This window comes from Xenopus laevis, chromosome 6L (assembly GCF_017654675.1).
Source record: "Xenopus laevis strain J_2021 chromosome 6L, Xenopus_laevis_v10.1, whole genome shotgun sequence".
Classification (NCBI taxonomy): domain Eukaryota; kingdom Metazoa; phylum Chordata; class Amphibia; order Anura; family Pipidae; genus Xenopus; species Xenopus laevis.
This window is the reverse complement of record NC_054381.1, coordinates 28,229,396-28,250,815: the sequence shown is the minus strand read 5'-3', so window position 1 is coordinate 28,250,815 and position 21,420 is coordinate 28,229,396. Positions and strand designations below refer to the sequence as shown.

General features: G+C 39.6%; 1 protein-coding gene across 1 annotated transcript in view; it reads right to left on the bottom strand.

Annotated features, from left to right (window-relative positions):
* Positions 1-18,942, bottom strand: part of LOC108718474 (cubilin) — a 129,301-nt gene extending 110,359 nt beyond the window's left edge. The window contains exons 1-12 of the mRNA XM_041565871.1: positions 18,768-18,942; positions 18,107-18,236; positions 14,398-14,493; positions 12,985-13,023; positions 12,481-12,582; positions 9,615-9,718; positions 9,073-9,199; positions 8,680-8,848; positions 6,799-6,930; positions 6,277-6,372; positions 5,534-5,655; positions 4,690-4,876 (exon numbers count right to left, since the gene is read on the bottom strand). Of these exons, the coding sequence (XP_041421805.1) occupies positions 4,690-4,876; positions 5,534-5,655; positions 6,277-6,372; positions 6,799-6,930; positions 8,680-8,848; positions 9,073-9,199; positions 9,615-9,718; positions 12,481-12,582; positions 12,985-13,023; positions 14,398-14,493; positions 18,107-18,236; positions 18,768-18,874 (1,411 nt within the window). The 5' untranslated portion in view covers positions 18,875-18,942. The remainder of the gene's footprint in view (positions 1-4,689; positions 4,877-5,533; positions 5,656-6,276; positions 6,373-6,798; positions 6,931-8,679; positions 8,849-9,072; positions 9,200-9,614; positions 9,719-12,480; positions 12,583-12,984; positions 13,024-14,397; positions 14,494-18,106; positions 18,237-18,767) is intronic.
* Between the last annotated feature and the right edge of the window lie 2,478 nt (positions 18,943-21,420).

Sequence of the window (21,420 nt, the reverse complement as noted above, 5' to 3'; positions counted from 1 at the left end):
TTCGCCATTTTGGGTTCGCCATTGTTGGCGCTTTTTTTTGCCCTCTCACCCCAGACCAGCAGGTACATGGCAGCCAATCAGGAAGCTCTCCCCTGGACCACTCCCCTTCCCTATAAAAACCGAAGCCCTGCAGCGTTTTTTCACTCTGCCTGTGTGTGCTGAAGAGATAGTGTAGGGAGAGAGCTGCTGCCTGTTAGTGATTTCAGGGACAGTTGAAAGTTTGCTGGCTAGTAATCGTTTTGATACTGCTCTGTTATTGGAGGGACAGAAGTCTGCAGGGGTTTGAGGGACATTTAAGCTTAGGTAGCTTTGCTGGCTAGTAATCTACCTTCTACTGCAGTGCTCTGTATGTAGCTGCAGTGGGCAGCTGTCCTGCTTCTGATCTCATCTGCTGACTGCTGCAATAACAGTAGTCCTTGTAAGGACTGCTTTTATTTATTTTTTTGTTGTTTTACTACTACTACTACTACTACTATAAGAGCCCAGTGCTATTAGTCTAGCAGTGTTGGGGAGTGGGACTGGTGTGCTAATCTGCTGCTCCTAGTAGTTCAGCAGCACCAACTTTAATTTTTTTTTTTTAATATTCATTTTTTTTTTATTTTACTTTTTTTTATTTTACTACCGCTGTAGTAGTGTATAAGTTGACCTTTTAGGCATTATTTGCCCTGTAGGCATTATTTGCACACTGTTTTCTTCAACCCGCCATCTAGCTGTGTGATCTTGTTCACATTCTGTCTAAATATCCATAATATTACCGTCTCCAGAAAAAACACCGGAGTGACTTTTTTCAAGCAGCCATAATATATTTTACGTAATCCGTATCCACCGCTGTTGTAGTGTATACGTTGACCTTGTAGGCATTATTTGCACACTGTTTTCTTCAACCCGCCATCTAGCTGTGTAACCTTGTTCACATTCTGTCTAAATATCCATAATATTACCGTCTCCAGAAAAAACACCGGAGTGACTTTTTTCAAGCAGCATTCATATATTTTACGTAATCCGTATCCACCGCTGTAGTAGTGTATACGTTGACCTTGTAGGCATTGTTTGCCCAGTTTTTTTGGCCGCAGCCACTGAAGCACAGAGGCCAGAAAAAATATGCCATATAAATGCTGAAAATAGTCATTTTTTGCCATACGTTGACTCAACGTATATGGCAAAAAATTACTATTTTCAGCATTTATATGGCATATTTTTTCTGGCAACTGTGCTTCAGTGGCTGCGACCAAAAAAACTGGGCAAACAATGCCTACAAGGTCAACGTATGGCAAAAAATGACTATTTTCAGCATTTATATGGCATATTTTTTCTGGCAACTGTGCTTCAGTGGCTGCAACCAAAAAAACTGGGCAAACAATGTCTACAAGGTCAACGTATGGCGAAAAATTACTATTTTCAGCATTTATATGGCATATTTTTTATGGCAACTGTGCTTCAGTGGCTGCGTCCAAAAAAACTGGGCAAACAATGCCTACAAGGTCAACGTATGGCAGTTGTTTAAAGAGAACAGTAGATTACTAGCCAGCAAAGCTACCTAAGCTAAAATGTCCCTCAAATCCCTGCAGACTTCTGTCCCTCCAATACAGAGCAGTATCAAGCAGATTACTAGCCAGCAAACTTACTATCATCTGTCCCTGAAATCACTAACAGCTCTCCCCCTACACTATCTCTTCCAAGCACACACAGGCAGATTTTTCAGATACATTTTTGCCCTTGATCCCCCTCTGGCATGCCACTGTCCAGGTCGTTGCACCCTTTAAACAACTTTAAAATCATTTTTCTGGCCAGAAATGTCTTTTCTAGATGTTAAAGTTCGCCTTCCCATTGAAGTCTATGGGGTTCGCGAACCGTTCGCGAACCGCTCGCATTTTTGCGCAAGTTCGCGAATATGTTCGCGAACTTTTTTTCCGACGTTCGCTACATCCCTACACACCATTAAACCAAGGGCAAAGCCTGGGTGCCAGCCTGGAAAGGAGTAGACATCTGGAGCAGTAGACGGCACACCAAGGACTCATTAACAACAGGATCAGCTCAGTCTAATAAACCTACACTATGTTTTCAAGCTGATCCTGTTGTTAATGAGTCCTTGGTGTGCAGTCTACTGCTCCAGATATATATATATATATATCTATATATATATATATATATCTATATAAATATATATATAGAGAGAGAGCGAGAGAGAGAGAGAGAGAGAGAGAGAGAGAGAGAGAAGGATCATAGTGAGGTGCAGAGAATGCTTTGTAGTACATCAGACAATATGAAAGATAAGAGGATACATCTGTCTGGCTAAACTAAGCACAGATGCAACTTTCCTATTACTCTCTAACCTTGTTCATAAGGGTCCCTGCCTCTGATTTTATTAAAGTTCCTTTAGGGCAGTGCTGCCCAATTTCTGTGGTGCTGAGGGCTGGAATTTTTCTTGCCTACGTGGTGAAAGGTTCCAAATATACACTGGCACTTATGGCTGATTCAAGCAGGGATAGGCCCTTGCGAGATTACACATGTTTACACAGGGAAAACATGCAAGGGTCTATCCCTGCTTGAATCAGCCATGAGTGCCAGTGTATATTTGTGGCCTGTCTGTTTGGGAGGATGCTGATCCCTCTAACACCTACACCTGGTGTTTACTTTCTGAAGGCCAGGGTGTGCAAGTAGGCCACACTATCCACTACGTGGTGAAAGGCCACTTACAAGTATTTCCAAATGCTATCAAACCCCCACCTGGTTCACCTCCCACAGGCAGAGTATACAACACACAGGCAGAATAGGGCAGGCAGATTATGACACACACAGGGGGCACAGGGCAGGCAGAGTATGGCACACACAGGGGGGCACAGGGCAGGCAGAGTATGGCACACACAGGGAGCTTAGGGCAGACAGAGTATGGCACACATAGGGAGCATAGGGCAGGCAAAGTATGGCATGCACAATGAGCATAGAGCTGGCAGTGTATGGCACACACAAAGAGCATAGGGCAGGCAGAGAATGGCACACACAGGGACCATAGGGCAAGCAGAGTATGGCACACACAAGGAGCATAGGGCAGGCAATGTATGGCACACACAGGGAGCATAGGGCAAGCAGAGTATGGCACACACAAGGAGCATACAAAAGGCAAAGTATGGCACACACAAGGAGCATAGGGCAAGCAGAGTATGGCACACACATGGAGCATAGGGCAGGCAGAGTATGGCACACACAAGGAGCATACGACAGGCAAAGTATGGCACACACAAGGAGCACGGGGCAGTCAGAGTATGGCACACACAGGGAGCATATTGCAGGCAGAGTATGGCACACACACAAGGAGCATAGGGCAGGCAGAGTATGGCATATTCAAAGAGCAGGAGACATGAAAATCAGAACTACACTGCCCCTCTAGCAATTTGAATGATGTGTGAACAGGTGGCCACTTGCAGTCTTGGTCTGAGGTGTGAACAGTACAGGGATTTGTGTGAACAATAGAGGTGTAACAGGTGTGAAAAATGCAGGGGGGGTTACAGGTGTGAATTAACTGTCTGAATTTGAGGTGTAAACATTGTGGGGGCCAGCTAAAATCTTACACAAAGGTAAGAAGTCACAGCAGGCATACTTTCATGTGGGGGCCACACAAGCGGGGTCATGGGCCATCAGTTGAAAAGCACTGCTTTATTGCATATCTCTTTATTGTCAAAGGACCCCTAGCAGACGTTCACCTTGGTCAGAAGATAAAGGCCAAAGACGAAGACCTGGTTTTCCCAATCACAAAATTAAAATGTAACAGGAATAAGGCCAATGGGCAATACTGGCTCACCCAAGTACCCATTTACAAGCCATGGGGAAATTAACCCTATGGGTCCCTACACTAGGATGTTTTTAAATTGGCAATCCAATTGGTTAGTTACCATAAGTTTGGATTTGTCGGTATCTCTTTAAAGCCATTGGTTCTGAGACTTCAAATTAATTCAAATAAACTGTTATTATTGGAATCTGACACAAAGAAGCCAGGATAAAATTCCCATGCCAGCTCCCTGTCCTACAGGCAACACAATTCAGACAGTAAGCCTTAGCAGGCAAGACTAGAAGTGACTGGGTCCCACAGCAATCTTAATTTAGGGGAATAAGACATTTTTCATAAATATATACTGAAACTTCTTCTTAGTTGCATTGTCTGTGACTGGTAGGGGACCCAATCAGAGTCTGCTTTTGGTACAATACAGTTTGGTACATTAGATCTAGTTAGCCTGCTGGCATTTCTTTCCATAACAGCAGATTAGTTGCTTTTGCTAAAGGATTAGAATGATGTGATGTATGTGGCAGCTAGTTTGTTTAGAAGTGTTTTTGAACAAATGAATAGTCATGTGCCAGTATAAACAGACATCAGATGTCTGACCTTCATTTCAGATGCTTCACGGTGATTATGGAGAAACAGATAACCCATAGCCACCAATCTAATGTTTTCTTTCCATATCTAACTAGACTAGATCTGTAAAAGCAAAACTCGTTTTAGTCCAATGAATACTCTGCACTTTTTGGGTTTGGCTTGATTACATCAAAACACATATTGTGCTTCATAATGAATATATAGATTTATAAGGGTGTACCCAGAGATATGTTGGGGAGTACTGAAAATATGTCCACATTAAAAAAAAGCAAGGTACTAATTTTATTTGCAGAACTTAAGAATAAAAAAAACAGACATACCTTGTTTGGGAGATTCACAATTGAATCCAGTCCAGCCACTGGGGCAGTTACAGGTGTAGCTATTAATGCCATCGGTACAATTCCCTCCATTCTGGCAAGGCCTGCTTGAACACTCATCAATGTTTTCTGTACAGTTGGTTCCTGTCCATCCCGGATTGCATCGACATTCATAGCCTGAGACTGTAGGCTGTGAAATGTAGAGCAGTATATATAAAAAGGAAAAATAGATGTAAAGTTAAAGGAACAGTAACACCAAAAATTAAAGTGTTGTAAAGTAATTAAAATATCATTTACAGTTGCTTTGAACTGGTAAAACTGGTGTGTTTGCTTCAGAAAGACTACTGTAGTTTATATAGACAAGCAACTGTGTAGCCATGGGGGCAGCCATTCAAAGATGAAGAAGGAGAAAAGGCACAGAATACAAAGCAGATAACAGATAAGCTCTGTAGTATACAACGGGATTCTTCAGAACTTATCTGTTATCTACTGTGTATCCTGTGCTTGAATGGCTGCCCCCATGGCTACACAGCAGCTTGTTTATTTAAACTATAGTAGCGTTTCTGATGCAAACACACAAGTTTTACCAGTGCAGGGCAACAGTACATTATATTATCATTCCTTTAAAACACTTTCATTTTTTGGTGTTACTATTTGATGTTAAAGAGTATTAATAGACTAATGGCTAATTGTTGAATATCCCAACAATTGCTATTACAGCATATTTATGTATTGCATTTAATGCAATAAGTCAATTTGTCTGGTATCCTCTCTGGTGGTCGAATATAAAAGTGTTATTGGATATGAAAACATACTAAGTGCCCACCGATAAAACTGTATAACATACCTTGCACTGGCCATTTAAACAAGGATTGTGTGTCTCGCAGATGTTACTGAGAGCCAAGCAACCACTCGGCCCATAACCGTTTCCAGCATAGCCAGGTGGACAGACACAAATCGGCAAAATTGCTGTAAATGATAAAGGATTCAGAAGTTCAAATAAATGTCTTAATGTGGCAGAACAAAAACTGACGTTTTGTTAGCAGGGTCTTTGCAGAAAGATTATAAATATGTTTTAATTGTTTAAATTGAATGTTTAAATTGAATAAAATATGGCAGTCCACAGCAGAGCAGATAACACAAACATGTTAAAACCCGGACTTGAGCTTCAGAGAGATCATTATACAAGTAATGGGTAGAGATGCACATCAAATAAACATTTTTACATTTATTCAGTGTTACTGGTCCTTAAAAATCTTTTTTAAAAAAAAGTCAAGATGTCTGCAGACAACCAGGTCCTTCAGACTATGGCAGCACCAGACCTAAATACCTAGCTGCCAGATTGTATGTATAAAACTTACATTTTTTTCTGCAAATAAACATCTCCACATTTCTGAGTGTTTTTGTGATTGTGGTTCAGAGAAGTTCACAGGGAGGGGTAGTAAAGGGTGGAGGTACGCCTGTTTATAGTTATACCTGCTCTTCATATAGAGGACACACAGGACTCTTGAAGTTCCAAAAAGGGAAATCAGTACAGGGCTTCCCATGGCAGCAAAAGAGGGCTACACTATAATGAGTTTAAAGTCTTACCGTCACCAGGGTCACATGATGCTAAGGGATGGCACCCGCCATTGTTCACAGAGCAGGAGTCTGTTTGAGCACATGTGTGCCCATCTCCGTCATACCCTAGAAAGGAACACATTTCATATGCCAAACTGCAAAGGTTTAAAAACCATAAATAACCCATAAATAATGTATAAGATATAAAATATATTCTATAGTGATATTATCAGTGATAATCACAACTTGGTGTGTTCGCACAACAAATTGAAATGTGTGTATTATGAAAAATAGTACAGCCTCTATTTTAAAATATAAGATGTCCTTTTAGAGTTCCATGGCTTCTATAAACAACTGGGTCTGCCTTTACGTGGTCTTGAATATCTTGTGATTTATGTGGGCAATGTCATAAATGTTGGCAGTAGGACTTGTAACCAACTCGACTAGACTGTAGCATCTAATTGGTTGTTATGCCTTTACTTCATTATCCACAAATGAATACTGCACTTCATATGCCTTGGTATGTACAACCCAGAATTAATAACTATTTACCTGGGGGACACGGCCCACAATGATAGGATCCCATGGTGTTCAAGCATTTTACTGCTGGAGCCAAGGAGCAGCCACCGTTCTCTGTTTCACATTCATTGATATCCTGACAGCTGTAGCCATTTCCTTTCCAGCCTTTGTGTGGGATCAATTGAGTTTTAAAAGGGTATCATAAATAAATATACAAACAAGGCAGATGCCACAAAGCAGATTTGATAAGTTGTATTATTGTTCACTAAGAAGCAAACTGAGACCTGTGTTTAAAGGTTTCTAAAAAATGAAAGTACAGGTATGGGACCTGTTATCCAGAATGCTCAGGACCTGGAGTTTTTCAGATAAAAGATCTTTCTGTATTTTGGTTCTCCATACTTTACGTCTACTTAAAAATCATTTAAATCCAATTTTTCCTCCAATTAGGATTAATTATATTTTAGCTGGGATCAAGTACAGGGTACTGTTTTATTATTACAGAGAAAAAGGGAATCATTTATAAAAATGTAAATTATTTGATTAAAATGGAGTCTATGGGAGATGGTCTTTCCTTAATTCTGAGCTTTATGGAAAATGGATCCCATACCATTACTATATCAGGAGAAAATGCTCCTAACATTTTGACTTCTAAGTGTAAGATCTGGCCTGATTAAAGTGGACCTGTCACCCAAAAAAATTATTCAAAATCCTATTTTATCACATTAGTCAAGCAAAATGAACTTTAATTACACTATATAAATTATTTGAATCTTGTTTCATTCAGTCTGGGAATTCATAATTATAGCAAGCAGGCAGGAGCCATTTTGTGGACACTGTTATTAAGACAAGCCTTGTATCATCTCAGAATCTTGTTTGTGCACCAGAATGGGGGACCTGAAGTCCATCCCCATGCCCTGGTTACACAATTAAATGGTAAAGAGAACGGGGGAATGTGGGGAGAGCAGTGACATCTAGGAAGTGCTGAATGGAAAGTGAAAGCAATTGTCTGCCCGCCTCTATGCCTAGGCATAGAGGTGGGGCAGACAATATTTGATTGACAGCTGAGATTTTTAAATGAGCTTACAACAGCTATGAATGCTTTTATAAAAAATTGAAAGTGGATTTCATGTTTAATTTGAAAAGGACTTTTATTATACAGATTTTTGTGTCTGGGTGACGGGTCCACTTTAACTAAAACTTTTCTCTTTGCTCAACCGCAACATTTTCTTCATTATTTTTTTGTCATGATTTCTATGGTGTAGTTTTTATTCCTAAATTACACTGTTTACACTGCAAATAACTCACTGTACAATATAAAATGTCATTCCTGAACCAATAAGTGTATTTTTTTGGTTGTAATATTGGTGTGTAGGCGCCATCTCAGGTCATTTGGCCTGGTCATGTGCTTTCAGAAAGAGCCAGTACTACACTATGGAACTGCTTTCTGTAAGGCTGTTGTTTCTCCTACTCAATGTAACTGAATGTGTCTCAGTGGGACCTGGATTTTTACTATTAAGTGCTGTTCTTAGATCTACCAGGGAGCTGTTATCCTGTGTTAGGGAGCTGTTATTTGGTTACCTTCCTATTTTTCTGCTGACGGGCTACTGGGAGGGAGGAAAGGAAGGGGTGATATCACTCTAACTTGCAGTGCAGCAGTAAAGAGTGACTGAAGTTTATCAGAGTACAAGTCACATGACTGGGGGCACCTGGGAAACTGACAATATGTCTAGTTCCATGTCAGATTTCAAAATTAAATACAAAAACACGTAATTCAGTGAAAAGTCTGCTGGAGCAGCATTATTAACTAATGAAAAAAATGTTTTCCCATGACAGAATCCCTGTAACTTAAAGGTGAACCACCCCTAAATAAAATATCTTAGCCACATATCATTGTGCAGTGTAAAAGGCAATTACCTGCTGGGCATGGGCCACAAGTGAATGATCCCATAGTGTTAGAGCACTGAACTGGAGGGTTTCGGGAACAGGGTGGGTTGGGAAGTGCACATTCATCTACATCTGCAGTACAGGCCGAACTTCCTGGAGGCGACATCCACCCCACATCACAGACACAGCTGTATTTTGGCTGCCAATATAAATGCCACATTGGTACACACAGACAAGCAAAACATGTTGACAAAGGGCAATACAACAATAGCTTCTATTTATGGAAACATGCCATGTAAAAAGAAAATGAAGATTTCTTTGAAAATGGAATTGAATACTATGTATTGGAACAATAACTCTGACCATGTTTCTAATATATTGTAAAAGGCTTTTAACCATATCATATTGCCTTCATTTGCTTACCTGATTGGCCTGCTCTCTGTCTAGGTCTATACAGATTCCATGTATACAGATGTCCAGAGGGTTTGTTCTACAGTCATCAAATCTCATGGTACACAATGGACCATACCATTCAGGTGTACAGGTGCAACTACAAAAAAAAAGGCACAAGTAAATGGATTTAATGAAATATTAATTGGCCTAAATATGCAATTGAGCTATATATCAAGTAATAAATACACAAAAATACATATAGAATAGTTTTCCAATGCATTGTGGGTATACAATTCAGATTACCCCTAGAGTGAAAATAACATGAGGAAAGGCCTATCGCCTTCAGCAAAACTGAAAAATGGGAATGAATATATAGGAAATAGTCACATATAACTACTTTTAAAATGTTGGATGCTGAAACACTGTATATTAAATCATAGAATTATCACTGGAAAAAGGGTAATTTTTTTCTAGAGCTTTATAGACACTGCTCCAGTAAAATGGGTTATTGTATTATACAGTCCGTACTTTGAGATCAGCAGAGAAACCAAATGTTTTATGGAGGAATATACCTGTAACTTCCAGGAGTATTCTGACATAAACCTCCATTCTGACAGCCAAGTGCAGTTCCCCCATAACGCTGGCATTCATTAACATCATCAGTACAGGTTGGCCCCTTGAAAATATTTTTGCAAAATAAAATAATACAGTGGTTATATAATGGCCCAAGCAACAATACATGTAGCGGCTCCAGCAACTGCTTGGGTCACGGGGAAATAAAGGATCCAACGATGGACCTAATTCATGTTGTCAATACAAATCATTTTTTCACAACCTATGGTGGATAAAGGTCACTAAAATGTCTACTTTTTATATATATATATATATATATATATATATATATATATATATATATATATATATATATATATATATGCATTTAATGTTTTGGAATTAATATCTGCAGAGCGGAATCACAGACATCTAGGACTGAAATTACATCTGGCCACTTTGTTAGGATTAAAATATCAATATAGTGCAAAACTACATTTATGGGGTTATTTATTAAAGTCTGAATGCCAAAAACTTGAACATATTGAGTTTTTTTTACTATAAAGCCTGAATTTTTAGCAGTGCCAGGCCACCCTGGGCAGGCCCGGCAGTCGCGGCGCCTGTTTAGCGTGCGCATGCGCGAATTTGCAATATAGTGCACATGCGTGAATTGAAGTTCGCACGCATGCGCAGAAGCGCGAAAGGTGAGAAGAAATGCAGAGAAGTGAACAGGACTTGGAGTAGGCGACAGAGGAGGTACGTGCCTGGCGCCCTCCCAGCTTTGCGCCCAAGGAACGTGCCTACTCTGCCTACCCCTAGTTCCGGCCCTGATTTTTAGTGGGAAAAAAATCTAACTTTTCGAGTTTTATTATACCCCAAGGATGAAAAAAGTCAGAATCCGAAATTCTGCCACCTCCGACCTACTGAGGTTGTATATAAGTCAATGGAAGAGGTCCCTATCCTATTTGGAAGTTTCTGTAGTCTGCGCTGGAATTAGCCTGAAAATCCAACTGTTTTGAACTTTTCAGGCATAAATCCATAAAAAAGCCCAAAAAAATAGAGCGATTTGGAAAAAAAAACTCATACAATTTGGATTTTCGCTCGATTTTTTCATGTTTGTCTCCAATCAATTAAATCGTGATTTTTTTTAATAATAAATAATGTCCAATCATCAATTCTAGTTTAGTCTGACTTTTTTATTGAAATACTGGGATAAATAAGGCCCCCATGTAATGAAAAAAAACTGGAATTGGCAAAAATGTAATTATTTTCCATTAGCCCATGCTGACTTCACTGGATTTTGTCAAGTTATAGCCTAGAATGTGCTACTTGGATCATTATTTATTAACTTGTGGGCTTACTGAATACTAACTTCAGTGATTAAATCATGTATAAGTTAACCAAAACCCTTTATTTTATTTTTAAAGGAGACTTTTATAAACTGTCTATTCTCCATTGTAATACTTTACTAGAAGAAGGGACGTTTCACAGTCAATATAGAAAGGTTCTCTTTTATTGTACTCCAGTTATTTAGGGGTTCTTTATCAAAGGTCGAGTGTTAAGAGTTTTTTTTTACCTCTAATGAACTAGAATGACCTCAAAACTCAAATGGTATCTTATTCAAGAAAAAACTTGAATGGCAAAAACACTATTTCAAGGGTGAGTCCCGCATAAACCCTCCGAAAAACGTCAAGCAGGCTCTTAACCTCTTCAAATGGTTCAAGGGACCTCTGCCGTTGACTTCTACAGAACCGCAACAGGTTTTAGGTGCTGTATGTGCAGATTACAACTATTTCCAGGGTATACTAAGTCTAGAATATTCAAGTTTTGTTTTTTTGTTTTTTTTTTAAAAACTTGATAGATTCAAGTTTATTTTTCAACCCAAACATGTGCGTTTTTAACAAAAAATACAACTCGAAACCAAGAATTTCCAAGGAAAAAACAAATAGAACCTTAATAAATCTACCCCTAAATGTACAACTGAGAATGGTGGCAAATAACCATTTATTGATGAGTTATATCAAATTAAACAAGGTATAAGCAAAGTTCACTCTGGAGAGCCAAATTAGATTCAGTGTACTTTATTCAAACACAACATGTTTCGGACAGACATGTCCTTCATCAGGTGCTAAAGACATGTCTGCCGAAACATGTTGTGTTTGAATAAAGAACACTGAATCTAATTTGGCTCTCCAGAGTGAACTTTGCTTATACCTTGGATATTGCGTGGCTTGGACGGTGCCACTGACTCTGTTTGATAGAGCCTTGATGCCTTTGGAGTGAGGGACCACCCGACAAACAATTGAATTACTTATCAAATTAAACAAGTAGTATGATTTATATGTCCTTTTCCATAACTGGATGCTAGCAATTCTATTTTTCTTCTTGATCAGCATGGGGGTTTGAATCTAAAGGGCATATATTTTTTCAGGTATGGGACCTGTTACCCAGAATGCTCAGGGCCTGTGTAATGGATCTTTCCATAATTTGGTTCTTCGTACGCTAAGTCTACTAGAAAATCATGTAAACATTAGATAAACCCAATTGGCTGGTTTTGCTTCCAATAAGGATTAATTATATGTTAGTTGGGATCAAGTACAAGGTACTGTTTTATTATTACAGAAAAAAACATATCATTTTTAAAAATTTGTATTATTGGATAAAATGGAGTCTATGGGAGATGACCTTTCCGTAATTGGGAGTTGGGTTCTGTATAATGGATCGAATACCTGTATTCCCAAGTAACATTTTCCGACATCTGATTGATTTGATGTTCTACATTTCACCCCAAATGGCTTTATATCTCCATAGCCGGCTAAACTGAGTGGTGCTTTGCTTCACCCTAACAAAAAGTGCAAGATACTGTAATTACTATTTGTCACTTACCTGCCATTGATCTGGACACAGGCAGTAAAAAGAATCCAGAAGATTTAAACACGCTCCGGAATTCTGGCATGGATTGCTGTTACACGCTTTTCTGCTGAGTGTCTGGGAATATAATCACATAATCCAATGATTATACCAAAAGGCAACATCAAACACAAATGTGTGCAATTACACATCCGACTTATAAATTCAAAGATTTTGGCTTCAAATGTGGCAAAACCAACAAAAGTGCAAGACTATAAGATTTATTAGAATCCAACCAATCAAACACAGCCTCCCTGTGACTTTACATTTAAGGAATACAGGGCTTTAACTGCAATAGGCCTTCAGACCTGAGGAATTTGCTTATTAGTACAGATGAAACGCCTGTGTGATGATAAAGAGGGGTTGGATTAAGTAATTTATGATGAATAGTATGTCGGTGTCTGAGAAGCCAGCAGCCTCTAATAGAAATTGTCACTATTTTATTAACAAGTGTTTAATGACCCTGTAATAATCTCTTACCTGCTGTAAACTTTCAAATTTTACTTCAATATCTGTTAACTGTAAAATAAAAATATATAATACACTCAGTATCTGCAGCAGAGCAATTTGCGGCTTCACAATGAACACAATGCTGTAAGTTACTGGGACATCAGAAACAACCATTTTCATGACCATAATAAAGTAAAAGGTAGCAGGTTCTGTTATACGGGTCATATCATTCTTCCAATATGGATTAATTATATCTTAGTTGGGATCAAGTACAAGCTACTGTTTTATTATTACAGAGAAAAAGAAAATTGTTTTAAAAATTTGGATGGGAGGCGGACTTTAGAGAAATTCAGAACTGTCTAGATAATGGGTTTCTGGATAACGGATTCCATAGCTGTATTTGTTTTTGCCTGTAAACATGGTATGTTACTTGTTAAATAAGAGTTACTGATTTACTTAAATTCTTAAAATGTTCTACTCGTTGCTTATTTCCTGGCACACTTGGGTCTGTCTGGTTCCTCCAATCATATGACTGTTGCTCACAATTAAGATGGACATACACAGAGTGTGTTTTGTTTAACAGAAAACACAACACTGTTGTAAAGAGACCGTTCGAGATATAACTACTTGAGTTTCTGCACTAAATGAGATTATGATTTTACACTATAGGGCTCATTTATGAAGTGCACCCACCATTGTGCTCATGTAAAAAATGCTGCAGTTGTTGGCCAAATTTACATAATTTTTTATAGGTATTTGCGCCCATAGCAATTTGCCTGTGCCATTTGCTGCCAAATCATAATTTTCTGATGAATTGCATGGAGCGCACAAAAATGAGCCTAGGGCACAGAGTAATTTTAATGACAAAATAACGCCAGTTGGAATTTTTGGTGCTTTTGTATCTCATTCACTTCAAAGCACAATTGGAATTGTTTTAATGTATTAAACCCAGTTGCGCCAAGCACATCTAGCCCTGTTGGATGCAATGATGCCGGAATTATGGGTAACAACTGCACTTTTTTGGATTCAGGTGAACCCCGAAACCCTTTGCGAAAGATTCGGCTGAATACTGAGCTGAATCCAAATTGTAAAGGGGAAAACATTTTTCACTTCCTTGTCTTGTGACAAAAAGTCACTTGATTTCCCTTCCCGCCCCTTATGTGCATATGCAAATTAGGATTCAGATTCGGTTCGGACGGGCAGAAGGATTCGACTGAATCCGAATCCTGCTGAAAAAGTATGAATCCTGGCCAAATCCTGAACTGAATTCTGGATTTTGTGCATCCCTAGTAAAAACATAGAGATTTGTAGCCAAAATAGCACTTGCACTTGTAAATGAGCCTTTCCTATCCTATGTTTTACCATTCCTTTGCCGGCCTCCCAATATGATTTGAAGATGCATCATAATGGCAGTATTTATAAAGTACATACATAGAGACATACCTTGGAGTTAAGCTGGGAAACCTGATTTGTTATTGTCTGATTGGTGCCTGTAGCACTTGCTTTTATTTCTGCTATTTCTTCTTTATTTTTGCGTATCTGGAGGGAACAAAAAAAAACCATTGATGTGAGAGAAGCTGTAATGTTGAGGGGCACATTTGCACTGCTACAGAATATTTATCCACAGGCATATCCTACATTTATGTGCTCTGGGTGCAAATATAAGACACTGAGATCAGGGCTGGAACTAGGGGTAAGCAGAAGAGGCATTGGTGATCTTCAAGGATGGTGTAGATCAGTGATCCCCAACCAGTAGCTTGTGAGCAACATGTTGCTCTCCAACCCCTTGGATGTTGTTCCCAGTGGCCTCAAAGCAGGTGCTTTTTTTTTAATTCTAGGCTTGGAGGCAAGTTTTGGCTGCTTAAAACCAGGTGCACTGCCAAACAGAGCCTCAATGTAGGTTGACAATCCACATAGGGGCTACCAAATGGCAAATCACAGCACTTATTTGGCACCCCAAGAAGATTTTTCATGCATGTGTTGCTCCTCAACTCCTTTTACTTCTGAATGTTGCTCACGGGTTCTAAAGGTTGGGGATCCCTGGTGTAGACAATGATAGAATAACCCCTATATGTAATATAGGGGGATTTAGAGATATAGAGGGAACAAACCATGTGGTTTGGGCCCCCCTTTCCCCAGGCCCCCCCCCCCGGAACTGTGGGGTCTGCTTCCTCTATAGTTACACCAGTGCCCAGGTCCAGGAGCAGTAACCCATGACAACCAATAAGACGCTTGCATATAAACAGGTGACCAGTAAATTCTACCTGTTGATTGGTTGCTATGGATTACTGCCCCTGAGCAAAAATAGTGCCTTTTATTACTTAGCCCAAGAAAAAGAAAGGAAAGTTAAGTAATATAAAGTAACAATAAAACTGTAGCCTCAGAAAGAGGCAAAAGAGAAAGGCAAATAGTCTAAAAACTATAAATAAAAAATGAAGACCAATCGGACATTCTACAACATAACTTAAATGTGACTTACTATTTAAGCTTCCTCACTGCCAATATCAAAGCTAGAAAAGGAGGCACTGACATTTCCACTATTAGCTAGCTACATGATGGATGCTTAGAGAGTCAATAAAATCATTTTCCAAAAAGAAAAAAAAATGCCATGTTCACATTCAGAGAATTACATTTTTTCCACATTAGCCGAACAGCCCTTTGAAGGCACAACACAGATCTAGTTTTCTTAGAACAGTGCGCAAGTTTTGTTGCCATGCGACATGTTGGTGCTGTAGGACAAGTGTTAGAGCCAAGGGACAGGTAAACCATTTGGTTGTAAAGTAATGCGGCAAAACCTGCCTTGACAACAACCCACATGGACTGCCCCAGCAGTATAAGGGTAAGGCAATAGTGTCTGTATTAGCGAGTCAGTGAGTGAAGAACCTACCCACTGCCAGGCAACCAAAAAGGGAAAAGAAAACCAAGCTCAAGCTTAAAGCAATACCGACACGTTTCTATAAAAATCATAGGAACGTGTCCATATCTAGCAGGTGCTGCATGTCGAATATATTCCACTAAAAGCCCCCCCAAAGTCGCCCATGAACCTTCGTTAACCTGACCCTGCTAAATGATCTTCTGTGTTGTTTCAGTGACGCTGGGCTGGGGGCGGCGGGATCCTTCCATACGCTGATTACAAATGAAAACACAACTGCAGCCAATGGAAGGAACGCTCCGCCTCCAGCCCAGCATCACTGAAACAACGCAGGAGATCCGTTAGCTGTGTCAGAGGGTCGGCTTCACAAAGATTTGCGGGGCTCAGGCCCGGATTTGTGGAGAGGCCACCAAGACCCGGGCCTAGGGCAGCAGGATTTAAAGGACGGCATGCTGCCCAACCACACCCACATTGGTTCAGAAATACTGGGGATGCGCAGTAGCTGTATGCACAAAATGTCTCTGTCTTAAATATATTGATAATGGGTTGAGTGCAGAGGACTTTTGTATTTGTCTATATGTATTTTGTGATCACAGCCTCATTGCACCCCGCCTAATGGTTTTAAAAAATAGTGGTGAGCACAACTTTCCCTTGTTTGTTATAGTTATACAGGAGCAATGACCAGCTCCATCTTGTAGCTCCCACCCTCTCCAACTATAGTCAGGTGATCCCACTGGTGTCTAATAAAAGGGCAGCCAAGTTTGGGAGTTTTACTTTGAAAGCAGCAAGTTAAGTTGCGGGTAAAACTTAGGGCTCTTACACATGAGCGTTCCGACCTGCGCTCCCCTGCGTTCCGTTTTTTGGCGTTCAGCCGCAGGGGAGCGCAGGAATAGACGCAAGTCATTATTTGAAATGGGGCTGTACTCACTCAGGCGCGTGTAGGCGCCGAACGCAGGTTCAGACGCAACATGCTGCATTTTTAGATATGGGATGACTTTGACGTAGTTGGCCAGCTTAAATATATTGCAATATATGGACAAACAATCCCTGTTTTGTTTAAAGGGTAAGGCATTTTTCAGTAGCAGAATGCACAAAATGTCTCTGTCTTAAATATATTGATAATGGGTTGAGTGCAGAGGATTCTTGTATGTGTCTAGATGCGCAGGAGATACAATCGTTTTTTAAATTTCGCATGCGCCAATCCCCATTGCTCTGGTCCCGATTATGAAAATTTGAGTGAATAAAAGGGAGGCGACAGGGGTGACGAACGACAGTGGGCCTAGGGGTGCCAGCTATGTAAAACCGGGGCTGGTGGCGGCTTTGGGGGAGCTTTTAGTGGAAACTATTCGGCATGCAGATACTGAACGTGTCCAAATCTGCAAAAATATATGAAAACCCTGCGTATCTTTCTATATAAACTTTTTTTTTACTTCATGTACTGTTGCTATACATACTGATGCATAATCCCTCAATTATATTAAAGGGTGCAAATACTTATGCAATGTATCCGGTTATAAAGAATATTCTGGGATTCCCAATTATATTGCACCCAGGTGGCAAAATTTCAGGGGCGGCATTCTGCTCAGCCGCATTCTAAGGAGCAATGGGGACCCACAGCTCCCCAGGGCTCCAGCGCATACACGTGCAGGGCAGGTGCTAGGATCATGCGGCCTAAGGAGCGGCGCTGAAGAAGGAAATCCAGGCCTGCTCCAGAAGTGCTAATACAGGTATCCCCTTAAAGGAGCGGTTCCCCTTTAAGTAAACTGTTAGTATGTTATAGAATGGTTAATTCTAAGCAACTTTTCAATTGGCCTTCATTTTTTCTTTTTTATAGTACTTGACTTATTTGCAAAATTTCAGGGGCGGCATGCCACCCAGCCGCATTCTAAGGAACACTGGGGACCCACAGCAACCTGAAAAAAGCTAATTAACTCAAGAACAACAAATAATACAAAATGAAAACCAATTGCAAATTGTCTTAGAATCTCACTCTCTGCATCATACTAAAAGTTAATTTAAAGGTGAACAGCCCCTTTAATCACTAATAGGACTGCATATTAAACCTACAGATTGCATTTGAGCATATCACATCATACATTATGCAACAGTGCCATTATTTTAAATGTTTCTTTATCATACTACGTTGAATTATATTCACCCAATAAACCCTATAAATGATAATAAACCTATTAGTCATACATACCTACACATATCCACCAGCTTGTGCCTGTGTAGCATAGGCCACTATCATATATCGATTTAGTAAATCATAAATCTTACCTGAGTCAGGAGTTCTGTCAGGTCGTCCTGGTTGATCTTTATTTTCCCATAAGGGCCAGTCTTGAATTCAATATTTTTGGTTTGGCTCGTAGAAAATATTAAATTCCCGCTATCTGAAGACATGCGGGGCCTGTGCCAAAAAAAAGGGGGGCATAATTATCTTTAAATTCATTTGAGTATAAATTTTTCTTTCTATTATAATTTAGAACAAAAATAATTTACAGGTATAGGATCCATTATCCAAGGAAGTTCATCTCCCATAGATTCCATTTTAATCAAATAATTCAAAATTTTAAAACATATTCCCTTTTTCTCTGTAATAATAAAACAGTATCTTGTACTTGATCCTAGCTAAGATATAATTAGAGGGAAAATAATCCTATCTGGCTTATTTAATGTTTAAATGATTTTTATCCGACAAAGTATAGAGATCAAAATTATGGAAAGATCCGTTATCCAGAAAACCCCAAGGTCCTAAGCATTCTGGATAACAGGTCCCATAACAGGATCAATATCGCCAAATGATCCATTCATTTTTATTTCTGAAATTGAGAATATAGTACATTTTAATAATTGGATGTAGACACACTGCTTGGCCCTAATTTAGTTCTACATAAAATATTAGTGATTATATTGGACACAATATCAGCCAATCACTTACGCCTCATTGTAATTCTCTCTTTTCTGTCTGGTTTTTACAAGATCTCCAGATTCGCACATCAGCGCTAAAAGAACAAAAAGCCAAGGAAGGAAGCCTCGGGAAAGCATGGTGACTGCTAGCTCTCCGGAGCATAGGCACAAAGCATTCCCTCTAGCCGTGTGTCCTCCTTCACAGATAATGGTACTTTGCCCTTAGTGACTTGCTCATTCCCACAAGGCTTCATAAAAAAAAAAAAAAAAAAAAAAAAAAAAACTTCACGCCAGCTTTGCATTTATGTTAATTGTTGAACTGCTGTAAATGATCAGGACAAAGTGCTGAAGAGTTACTTTTCAACCGGCTACTTGTGATTCGTTCATAGCTTACCTACTAGCTGACCTTTGCTAAAGCAAAAAGACTCCAATCTGCACATTTGCTCTCATTTCTACTAGTGTAAAAGTAATACAGGTATGGGACCTGTTAAATAAAATGCTCCGGACCTGGGGTTTTTAGGATAACAGATCTTCCTGTAATTTGGATCTTCTTACCTTAAGTCTACTAGAAAATCATGTAAACATTAAATAAACCAATAGGCTGGGGTTGTCTCCAATAAGGATTAATTATATCTTAGTTGGGATGAAGTACAATGTATGATTTTATTATTACAGAGAAAAATGAAATCATTTTTAAAAATCTGGATTTTTTGGATAAAATAAAGTCTATGGGAGACAGCCATTCCATAATTAGGAGCTTTCTGGATAACAGATTGCAAACCTGTACACTAGTTATCAAGAGATAACCTTGAACCTTTGCATCAGTGTTATGACTGGACAGCAAGCACTTTAAAGGTCTATATATTTTGTTTACCGTCTTTGCTATGGGTCGGCTAAAACAGAAAAATAGAAAATTGGCTATAAACCATTATGCCCACTTGTACAGTATACATCTGTTTGGTCTGTGGGTGAATAGAGTAGATGATCAGACAGTGTATGACTCCTTATATAGTCATGGTCCACTATAATCTGACCACATGTTTATCTTAGTTCCCACAAGGATCCCACTGCAAACAATTAAGGAGGGGGTGTGATATGAATAAAATGAAGGGGTCATGGTATCAAAACTCAGGGGTTTCCATCCATAAATGTCAGTCCTTATGCAGGTATGGGATTCATTATCCAGAAACCAGTTATCCAGAAAGTTCCAAATTGCGGGAAGGTCATCTCCCATAGGCCCAATTTTAATCAAATCATTCAGATTTTTAAAAATGAAAGGGGAGATATTAGGATTTCTTCCAAATCACACTCTTTTTATAAATCGCAGGCAGCGTTTTATCCCCAGAATCCCAGGATAAATATGGATGCCCACTAAACAGATAGCCACAACTTGTGCTCACTGCTCAGTATCTGGATAAGAGTTAGAATCCAATTTGATAAATAGCACACAAGTTTTTCTTAGTGGATTGGGCTCCCATGAGGAGCATGTGATTCACTGGAGGCAAGTCAATTCCCTGGATTACTTGTGTATGTGTGTACTGTACTTGAGCGCAGCTGTATGTAGTCGGACTGGCCTGCCGGTGATCTTGGAGAAAACCCAAAATCACCAAGCTCACCAGAAGGCTGAGTGGTTCAGTATTGAAGGTCTAGGAGGGGCAGGAGAGCATAGCAGGATAATTATCTGCAGTCACTAGTATTCATGGGGAGTGGTGGGCCCTTATTGGGAGGGGGTTGGATGAGGTTGGAGTGGTGGGCTCTTTGCTTGGAGTTTCCGGTGGGCCACACCTCTCCCAGTCCAACACTGGGTACATGCAACTCAGCAGAGCAAGTTGAATCAGTGCATTGGTCTGTGAACTGTAACAAGAAACTTTGATAATAGTGTATGAAGATGTGCATTTTTGCATCCATTTTAGTGTTTGCCACACAGTTGGTCAGGCCTCCCCCTTACATTATAAATTCTTATTTTTAAACCTATTCATAATCACAATGGGAATTTTTAATTGGGAAAAACAGGCCTGTCCCAAAGCATTCTGGAAAGCAAAGACTCCATCAGGAGCAGAACCATACAGAGGAGCAGTACATTACAGCTCATATCATGCTGGAAATAAAATATTGCTGGCAAGTACACCACAGATTATTTCTCAAAAGATCAACAATAAATTAGCTAATGCCACTAAATGTTATTTAAGATAAGAGCTGGCATGCAATATGTCTGCAAGAAAAACTGACAAGCACGCTGACATGCAAAAGTGAAGAATTTATTCATTTCGGAAACCCAATCCAGACACGAGCGCTGGTAAATGTATGTAATAAACTGTCCTTTTTTACGGCTTCTGTGACTTGGCTTGTGTAATATGCAGGTGGAGCAGGATAAGGGAGGAATATTGGGAAGAGCAAAAAGAAAGAATGGGAGAACATGAACAGAACTGGACATGATTGATCAAAAGAACCTTCAGGCTGCATTAGAAGAAGGCACTTTAGAAATTAACTTATGTTTTCAAACAGGAGTCAAATGAATAAGCTGAGTGTTTGGACAGAGACAGACAGAAGGACTTGATGTTTGAACAAGGACAAAGTCTTGGAATAAGGCATTATACAGGGACTTGGGACAGAGAGGATAGAAGTTCGGGCATTAAGAAAGGAGTAAGAGGCCATATTAAACAAGCAGGGTCTCAGAGATGATA